The sequence below is a fragment of the Syzygium oleosum genome, unplaced genomic scaffold (assembly GCF_021117445.2).
Source record: "Syzygium oleosum isolate NSW1041296 unplaced genomic scaffold, Sole_v2.1 Sole_v2.01, whole genome shotgun sequence".
NCBI classification, from domain to species: Eukaryota; Viridiplantae; Streptophyta; class Magnoliopsida; order Myrtales; family Myrtaceae; genus Syzygium; species Syzygium oleosum.
In genome coordinates, this window is record NW_026607485.1 from 3,244,394 (window position 1) to 3,254,705 (window position 10,312).

Genomic DNA, 10,312 nt, shown 5'->3' on the forward strand with positions numbered 1-10,312 from the left:
AGTTGAAGATTCCCTAGATGTCTGAATCAGATACGTGTTTCTCCCGACCAGATGCAGTACATCAACGTCAGATCACATGTGACCTTATGGAAATGAGGTTGGCGTCCCATAGATTATTGGGTCCTCATCAGAGGTGAACTCCGATTGGGTTAGTTCAGTTTCGATGCGGATTTAGGTCTTTAGTGCTTGGAAAATGAACTGCGCATGTCGAAATTGTTCAATCTTGTTAGAAATGAATTGTTCGAGAATCGAGTGATGCTCACCCTTATCTAGTAATCAGCAGAAAACAAGGAAATTTCTACTATGAAAGGAAGGACCAAATGTTAAGGGGAAAATCTGAAATAGAAATGCTAAATGCGTTTTTAGTTTGCCGTGTTAGTACTACGATCCTATGAAAAAGGCCTAGTCGCGCCAAGTCCCACGTCAGATGGGTGCACAAGCGAAGCCATCTTCACTTTCTTTTCGGCTTACTCGGCTCTGTATCCATGGACCTGGAATGGTCGTGTTAACTTTTCCCCGTCGAAAATTTGAGGATCCCCCCAACAAGTGTTGGTCTGAGGATAGAGTTGAGCGGGATAGAAATGCATCGAATCGAATAACCAGTTCAATCTGATTATTATATTGCTAAACAAATGGACAGGAGATCTATACTTTGTTTGACCACAAGAGGGTATAAAAATATTGACAGGCAGACACGACCAAGGTGTTACAGAAGGCATGGAATTCGTCTGTTCCCTATCAGTGTCTTCTACCGAGCGTTCAAATGGTATTTTAGCTACCAATGATCAACGGAAACAAGGGTCTTCAGTGCCATTTTGTACGTATGCTTAGTCACAAATTGGAACAAGGATCATGTTTTTCTGCATCGTCCATTTCCACAAAATCTTCGGGTTGGGTCAGTCTATCCATTTCACATATACTTTGGAGCATACCGAGCATTGCGAGTCAGTTTTCATCTTTGGCACGGGATGTTAAGACATGATGCAAGTCGGGCGGGTACAGACCGGTCAAAATGGAAATGCAAACTGTTGAGCCATTTAAATTTCTTGAAGTAGAGCCGTTCTTCACGAGGAATCAACATCCCCAATTCAGGCCTTTCACGTCAGTCAGTAACAAATCATCCGCCGAGGCCGCAAATGAATCAGTCAGAAAAGAGTCGATACAAGGGGGTTTCTAACTACAATTTCAGGCCACTAACTTGCTTTGATAAATCTATGGTCATTTAAGTCTCTAGATGTAATACTAGGATCACGGATGGCTTAGCTGTTTGAACCTATTTATATCCTGTTATAACGTAGTAATGCCAAAAAGAAACATTCCCTTTTCTGAGGTAATGCAGACAGAAGCATAAATTCTCACGAGTTCATGTCATACTAAAGAGCGAAACACATATATTTACCGAACTTTAACCAAATAAAGACGGTGAACCAATCAAAAGCGAGCCAGAGGAATTCAACTCGGCTCCAACCCTCGAAAGAATGGGGAAAAACTAGATTACTGGTGCTTCTAAATTGCCAATGGGGGGTATTTTACAGGGGCAAAAAATTGACCACCAGGATGAGTATCTCGCACTACAGCATGTGAGCAAACCACCAAAATTTTACCTACAATTCATATTCTGAACCAGAGCTTCATTCCCTTCACAGACCCAAGCATCTGCATCTGTGATTCTGGAATAAATCCCAACCAGACTGGACCGCCGGTCCGTCTGGTCAAGCATCCGCAATGGGGAACTGGTGTTCGGGCCACTTGGGATATGCACGTTTATACAAACTCATGCATACAGTGTCATGTTGCTGAAGAACTCCATTGAGAACACACTTCATTGCCCCTGAGTCGAAAATAGGAGAGGGTTAGCACTTAGCACCAAGAGGGGAACTACAACAAGTAGATTCCATTAAAAAGATATTCTCAATTAGATGAGAAAGGATTCTGAAAACATACCATGTGTACCAACAGGCTCCTTAATACGACCACGACGGCCGCATTTTGTCCAAACTTCCACAGGCTGCAACCAATATTTTGAAGAGTTTCAAAGACCACGAGGATTAAATCCATCGTTGATAAATCCGATACGAGAGATTAGACCAGCAGCAAATCCCTTACCTTAAACCATCTCACATCTTCTGGGTTGTGAAACATGTATCTGACTGAGGCTTTTAACTTAGACACACGTTGAGGGTAACTGCAACACGAGATATCTCGAGAATAAGTATGTTTACTGTCATTGATGAACTTGCAGGCAAGTATTGTCATACAGGATGCAGTATAACGTAAAATTGAAGGCATGCGTCGAGAAATAGTCAACTTTTAAATTTCAGAAAAGCAAGAAAGGGGAGCACACTCCAAAATCATGAAAGGATCCACCACCACCACCACTAGCACTCCTCAACCACAGAGAAGTCATCTCCATCTTCAATATTGAATGCACAAAAATAAACTTGGAAAACCACCAATAGCACTCGATACAATCTAAACCAAAGAGCTAAATGTACTTTTCTGCCTAAAATTGATGACCTACCCTTTTCATTTCATCCTGGAAAGTTTTAGCTAAAGCTTTTAGTTCATCTACCGATAAACAAAAGAATATTTTGCTATGATTAGATTTAACTCCAACCCACATATCTGACCTTGTAATTTGCTTTTCACCTCAATTTTAACCCGACACACAACAGGCACAGTAGTGTAATGTTTTTTAACCTGATGCACAACAGGACAGTAGAAAGGTCAAGAGACGGTGTTTGTGTGTGTGTAATGACATTATGTAGTGTTCCTGAAGCCACGTTACCATCACCTAAGCCAATCCAGTCTTCAGATACGAGCACCTAAAAACTTCTCATCTTAGTGACTGTATGCTTGTGTGTTACATATTCATGTTGAAGTTATGTAGAACATGAAATCAATCCCTTGACCACCCATATTACATAGAGAACTTTGTAATCATCCCATGCATATGCATACGCGCGCACACACAGAGCATTGTGATATAATTGTTCCACTCAATCCCTACCCAGTCAAAATGATTTTCTTCAAAATTATTCTGTCAGGATCAACGCTTCTCAAGGAACCTACAGCTACAACAGCTGGTGCAGAACCATCTTCAGCATGCTTCAAGGCTATCAGAGGGAGAGGAGGGAAAGATATTGGAGCATAGATTGATGCTACAGAAAAACGCCCAGTATGAAGAAATCTCTCCATTTTGTGCTTGTCTGAGTTCATATTATCCGTGGAGAAGATTGGTCTGCATAGCAATAGAAATTAGCAGGCTAGCTCCAACAAACAATAAACAACAATATAGCGAGATGCTCCAATCAACTACTGTCACAATACCTTGCCACAAATTGACGAAAACCAACATGAAATATTAACTCTTCCTTGGATTTAATGGGAGCACTATATGTGTCATGCTTCTTTATGCTGGATCACAACCAAAAAAAAAACCAGCGTCATTGAATAGAAAGAAAAGATGAGATCGCAGCAGCATACAGTGCAAAAAGTTGTATCTGTAAAAGGAAGAACCTGAAATGGAGAACAGACATCTTGGACTCATGCTGCAAAAGACCGCATGCTACTATTGGCAATGTCTTCCCAGGGTCACACAATCCAGTAGCAACACCCGTAGGTACTTCTCTAACATGAAGTCTAACGTAGGTGCCAGCTGGTATACAGTCATCCTGGTCAGATTGCTCCATATCCAATGCTTTTGCAAGAACATGCTTTTGTGTCCTCTTAAAATTATCAAAGGCATATATTCTGGCATATTCCGGTGGTAGTGATTCCTGAAATTAATTTCAAGAAAAATGTAATGCAATGTCAATTATCATAAGCCATACGAAATCCTACAAGAAAACACCAATATCATTACCTTAGGGTCCCATGAGGAGGTCCTAAAGGACTTCAATCCTCTATACTTCGCAAAACGCCTCCTAGCCGGAACATCTAGTGGAGTGTCTACTTCATCTGGGAATTCTGAAATGCAAAACAAAACATGAATCACAAGCCTGATCATTGGTAAAGGGTAATTAAATCAACACTACAAAGGAAGCAGCTCCACAAAATCCAAATTCAGGTTAAAGTAAAGGCCACTTCATACATAGCCACTGCATGCTGAAAACCCCTTATGAGCAGGAAAATCTACTTTTTCCCTTCTAATTAAATTTTCTCTTCTCACCAACTAAATATTTCCAGCAAGAAAGACATCCTACTGGACAAGAAATTACAGTAGTATAACTCAACATCTAGGAGATTCAATCATAAAATACCAATTTGTGTTGAGGATCCGTTTATCATGGTTAATCAGTGAGTACTGGATTTAGCATGAAACCTTTCTGATGTTAATATCAATTATCAACTAAAATGTACCAAAGTCAAACAAGATTGCAGGATAGAGTAGATCGAGGTACCCTCATCTTCAGCATGTGCTTCTTTAATTTTTTGAAGCTCATCTTTTATTTGTTCTTTTGTCAAGTTATCGCCATCCTGCAAGACAAAACAGAGTATTTCACAAGCCAAGCATCACTAAAAGAACCAGATAGTATCCCTAAACAAAATCATCATCAGATATGGCAGTAAAAAGCCATATTAAATAGCAATTCAAAATTTGAAGCAAGCATTCATTAGGGAGCAATCCCAAACAGCTACTACGCACAAAGCTACATTTTACTCAAAAAGAAGCTTTAAGAATGTAACTGTTTGATCACGATATCTTGATCAGACACAGTAAACCACCGAGTTTGCACATTGCTACCATCGAGTTTTACGTTATTGAATCTCACAGGTCATGTCTCTCCATATCAAAACTTACCATCATCATGGAATCAACCTCAGTTTCCTCTTCAGAATCCCTCAAGTTTAATGAAGCATGATCATCATCATAATATAAATCATTATGGCCTTCTTGAGCAGCACTGCCATTTTCCTCCTCATCCAAAACCATTCCATTGTCATCATCACCATCACTTTCTGAATCCTCCACATCCGAATCATCCACAATCCAAGCAGCCTGTGAATGTATCTTACTTCAGAGTCCACAAAAATCACATAGAATTCAACCATCATTTGATAAAGAAGTACATCGGCATATAAATTTGAAAAAAATAGTAAATCTATGATAATCTTCTAGAAAAACTGAAAGTGGATACATCAGATGACCTGATACTCAGAGGTGCCTCGAGGAAGCGACCTTTTCTTTAGTTTCTTTTGTTCATGAGCTCTCTCTGCCTCAGCCATTTCTTCTTCCGTTGGCCAGGTCTGCAATTAAGGAAGAACAAAGTGAATAAAATAGCACAAACTTCCAGCAGAAACATGGTCCCCAATGAAAGCAATAAAGAATAGCTGAATATCAAGAATGGAAGTCAACCGGGTTCATCGCAGAAATGTTATGTAAATGATCAACTCAGAAGCCTTAGGGATGGTCCTTCAACAAAGGTCAAATCAACATATCCACAGGAAAAGGTGCAAATTCAACAAATCTTGTCCTGCTAACGCAATTCAATTCCTTCCCACACATTTCCTCTCATATACTTAGAAAGTATCCTCTACTTCACAATAATTATATACGTGCTAATGAAAATCAGTAGCATGCAACTGAGAAAAATACAATCGCAATGGACTAAGTACTAGTTCGAAAAATGAGAGGCAGTCAGCCAACAACTCATATCTCAGAGGGGGATATATTCTATAGCTAACAAATCAACCGATAGATTATCATGTCTCATTGGGATAATACCTGATCAAAAAGATCTAGTACCAAAGCAAATTAATTAATGACAGACCAGAAATAATTCGGCTTCAAAACACAAGGTAGAAAAGTAAGTGTGATAGACAACGGACAGAACAGAAAATTCAGAATTTTCTCCAATCACCTGTTCTCCCGCAAGAGGATCTGGAACGTTCTCAACAAGCAATGCCTCCTGCTTCATGGGTTCTGGATCCAGAGATTTAATGACCTAGTAAAGCAACAGGAAAAGGGCGATAAGAGCGTGTAACCTAGTATCATCAAACATAGAATAATTCCCAAGGTTACAATTGTTTAATACTGATGCCCAATACTCAAGTGGAACCTAATACCAGCTAAATGGACGCAATGCTCTTCCTAGACATTTCTTTTGTGTTTCTTTTCCTGTGTGTATTGGCGTTGGTGGTTGGGCGAGGAGAGGGAGGCAGTTGTAACAGAAATGAGTGGAAGCGTTCATTATGAACATCATGGGTTCAAAGCACCTCCCAATTGCTCCTAATGTTAGCAGTTTTTAATTCACCATGACAGTCTTAAAAAGCTATACCTATATCATTGAGTGCGTCAGAATTCAATAAGTTGCATGTTTGGCCAAATGATTTCAGTAAGCTTTTAATAAGTAATACATATGATCACTAAATTGAAAACTTGTCCAAGAGGAGCCAAATCAACAATGACCATTGAGAATACAAGTCTTGATCCCCAAAAAAATTCAGAATACAAGTCATGTGGACAAAATGACTTGTATCCTCTTTCCATGACATGTAGAAGTCTATACCTCAACTTCATGCACTTCGTCAAAATCCATGGCACCATGATCTTTTCTTGCATTTAAAGGAAGTGGATCCTTTATAACTTCAATTTTGCTCAATTGGAAGTCTCCAACACCAGAAACATGGACCTGTTGAATATGACTATGAGCTACTATTAACATATCCAGCACTGTATTGAGACAATGGCTAAAGCAATTACCAACTGGTTCACTGAGAGAGAGCGAGCACGGAGATAACCAGTGAGCAAAAGAGTGCTTCTTCCAGGATTCTGATCATCATTTACTATATCCACCTATCAAACATAAAAATAAGATCATTGCTCTCTGTCGAGAGGGCTTCATAATAGTCCAGAACCAATACTAATAAATTGAACTAAGAAAAATTATGTTTTTCTTTCTTACTTACTTCTTTGAATCCATCCATATCAATTTCAGAACAGCTCCAACAAAATTTTAGATTTTCCACATAACTTTCATATTTAAGGAATATTGTAACGCTTCTCCAATTAACATATATATTCTAGCCATGCTCAAGAAGATACAACCATGTAGAAGCCCGTAATTGCACGTCATGCGAATTCCCCAAAACATTTTAATTATGTGAATCCTCACAACTCCAACTCACTCAGTTGCAGCTCTTTTGAAAGTGGTAACCCATAAAGGGCACTGCTTCTAACTAGAATTTTCCGAGAGTTTAATAATTAACGAAGCAATCACCTTCTGAGCCATAAGATAAGGCCGTTGATTCCGCCAATGAGGGGCACTTAGCCTTTGTCCCTTGAAAAGCCACATGAACTGCAACCCATGAAAAATTCAGAATAGAACAAATCACAGTTATGTTGCAGAAATAATACATGATTATTCAGTTTGTTGCTGTAACAAGAATACTGCAAGAGGAGCCGAATCTGACATACTTAAGGTCTATAAACTTTACCTTATGCAACTCATCCTTGGTATCTGCCAAGTAAAATTTACAATCTTCAGGAAATTCAGGCGTAAGGCTAGATATACACATCTTCTTAAATTCATGTCGTTTCTTCATATCTGAAGGCAGATCCTGTACACAATCATTTAAATTCTCAGACACAGTATTTTAAAAAGTTATTTACCAACTCCTGACACTTTAAAAATATTCAATACATGAAGTCAAAACACCTTACTCGAATAAAAACAACAGTGCTGGGTAAACCAATAGACCTAAACACAGAGAGACATTGGTTTCCAAAGGAGTCGATGTAGTCCGAGCTGTTGTCCTCACATAATGAACTTGCTGATGCCACAAAAGCAATCAGATCTGCCACCTACAAGCAGGCGATAATGCATAAGGGAAACCTCAAACCACAGGATCAGAACAGCAGTTAGAAACAAAGTATACCCAAGTTACCTTAGCCATTTCCATACAGGCCATGAGATCCCCATGTGGTGCTTTCAGTACCTAAAGCAGCAGAAATCAGTGAGGTCTAAGCAAACAGATCGGAAATTATGAGAGAGAGAGAGAGAGAGAGAGAGAGAGAGATTTCTTTTCTCGTCATCTGATGTGGGAGTCATGTCAACAAAAAGCCTATGGATCCATTACTGTAGGAATGTAGGACACATGATTCACTAGGCTGACATGATTTGGCATAAGCATGCAAGTACCAAAAACCCTGGATGATGGATATTAATACACAGTTTGTACTGTGCATCTAGGGAGTATTATCCACGCTTTAAATGACAACGAGAGTCCAAAGCTCTGAGCTCTATGAACTTTATTAAAAAATAACTACCTACAAACGTCAAACTTCAGAAAGGGAGATGTGAAAGAATTACCCACCGTCACACGCATTTTGTATTCAGTAGAAGAAAACGTTGAGGGCGCAACTCCTGCATCTTCAGCGGATAATAATCTAAGAAGATCTTCAGCAAGAGAATCCAAATTCGCAGAAGCAGAAAGGCCAAAAAGAACCTACCATCACACACAGATACCATTAAGAAAACTTTACTTGCATACAATTGCATAAGATACCACAATTCATCACACAGCAACTTTTTGTCAGGAAAACTCACAATGACACGGGGAGGACTCGCCGATCCGCTCATAGCCCTTTTCTCTTTTAAAAGAGCGGCCCGTTTCTGCTCCCTCACCTATAAAACAGCACCAATACTCATAAGACCACAAGCAATAGCGAATTACACCACCCTAATGTTTCCAAAACGGGCACACTATCAATCACCATTTTACTGTGCTGAATTCTAGCAGCTCGTGCGCCCTTGCCGACGTTGCCATCGGACTTTGCGATCCTGCCCTTGTCTGAAACACAATACAACGCTCGTCAGCAACCGCAACCCTTAGCTATCCCGACAATGTGCACTCACTCAAGCCATGAAAAACAACTCGCGCCCACACAAACGATCGAGAAACCTCCACCAAATTCAAACTTCACAGACCGAAACAGCAGTAATAATCAAACTCTAAGCAGACCCAGTAGCACGGCAACATTGGGGCGGCGAAAACTGACCTTTGAGGGACGTTCTGTGGATGTTGCGAGATGACTTGGAGGAGAACCGGGACTTGTGAGCCTTGTTCGCTTGAACTCGACCCATGCCTCGAATAATCTTGCGCGACCTTAACGAAGCGTAAACCTCAGCAAACCTTCATGCCCCCCCCCCCCCCCCCCAAGAAACTTCTCCGGGAAGCTGTTCCGGTGCGACCGCGTCACCTCGTCCTAGTTTTCCGCCGAGGACCGGGCCGGCGACGGCGGCTGCGACGGCGGCTGCGTCACCGGCGGCTGAGCAGGTGGTGGCTGCGTGGTGGCCGGACGGGGAGAGAGAGAGAGAGACAGACGGACGGACGGAAGCCTTGAGAGAGGGAAACAAGTAGATGTAGGGTTTTGGTATCAAAGCATACTTTGGGCTTTCTATGGGCCGACAAGAATTGGGCCAACTGCTTTGAACCGGGAAAATTGTTCGAAAAGTCCTAATCATACTGCACTTTAGAAATCTTTTAATCTTTTAATCTTTCCAATTGAGTTATAAATTTTTTCGCGTTTTACCAATTGAGTTCATTTTACCAAAATTGATCGAAATTCGCTAACGTGAATGCCGACCGTCCTATGTGACATGACCGGTACTGACATGGACAATTTATGATAATAATTTAATATTTTTTCACCGAATTATAATCTATGGGCCGACAAGAATTGGGCTCGGTACTTTAAACCCACGGAAAGAAATTATGGAGCTACAACAATTGATCGAGCTCGGTGCTTTTGACGCGGAATGGATCGAAGGCGCCGTCCCATGCACCGGTCGAAGCTCCTCCGGGAGCCTCACCGGTGGCTTCGCACGATTTGCTCCCGATTTCGTTCGTCGCACGAATAAAAACCCCCCGCCCCATGTCGGAACCCCACAACACTTGGCTTATGGAAACTTAGCCCTCGAGTCAGATAGTTCGGTTTTGGTAAGTGCTTCAATGCACGTCGATCACATTTCGTGAGAAAAACTTAGCCCTTTGAAATTTACTTTGTTCTAAGCTTCTTTTGGAGCTATAATATTTCAACTAGAAAAATGAATAGATTTCTTCTTTGACCGGAAAAAAAGAAAGAAAGAGCTGCTGCCCTCACCAAATCAAAACTCCCGATGTTGCCGGCGTGCGAATCCGACGACCGGTTCGAGAAAACCGGCCTTCCAAACTCTCTTATCACAGCTTGCGAGCAAGTACATTCATCGCGGTTTCTCAACCTGCTCGGTCAGTTTCATGGTCAGAGCTCAGAACGCCTCCGAAGTATGTCGCGTGCTCTTACTATGGACACCCAGATCGCCCAATT

General features: G+C 41.0%; 1 protein-coding gene across 1 annotated transcript; it reads right to left on the reverse strand.

Moving 5' to 3' along the window:
• Positions 1-1,368: 1,368 nt before the first annotated feature.
• On the reverse strand, positions 1,369-9,341 carry LOC115690074 (uncharacterized). Its single transcript, XM_056317234.1, has 21 exons — positions 9,005-9,341; positions 8,720-8,796; positions 8,553-8,630; positions 8,320-8,451; positions 7,891-7,941; positions 7,667-7,807; positions 7,441-7,563; positions 7,224-7,301; positions 6,707-6,799; positions 6,513-6,635; positions 5,865-5,948; positions 5,152-5,250; positions 4,805-5,002; positions 4,404-4,479; positions 3,866-3,969; positions 3,520-3,779; positions 3,331-3,417; positions 3,011-3,241; positions 2,107-2,185; positions 1,945-2,008; positions 1,369-1,831 (listed from the first exon to the last, which is right to left on the reverse strand). The coding sequence occupies exons 1-21, from the start codon at positions 9,087-9,089 to the stop codon at positions 1,713-1,715; spliced, it is 2,382 nt and encodes a 793-aa protein (XP_056173209.1). The 5' UTR covers positions 9,090-9,341; the 3' UTR covers positions 1,369-1,712.
• Between the last annotated feature and the right edge of the window lie 971 nt (positions 9,342-10,312).

Excerpts from the sequence above, each read along its gene's own strand:
- LOC115690074 (XM_056317234.1), bottom strand. The coding sequence starts at position 9,089 with ATGGGTCGAGTTCAAGCGAACAAGGCTCACAAGTCCCGGTTCTCCTCC. Across the intron at positions 6,636-6,706 it reads CTCTCTCAGTGAACCAGTTG|GTCCATGTTTCTGGTGTTGG; the intron begins GTAATTGCTTTA and ends CATATTCAACAG. Across the intron at positions 3,780-3,865 it reads CCTCCTCATGGGACCCTAAG|GAATCACTACCACCGGAATA; the intron begins GTAATGATATTG and ends AATTAATTTCAG.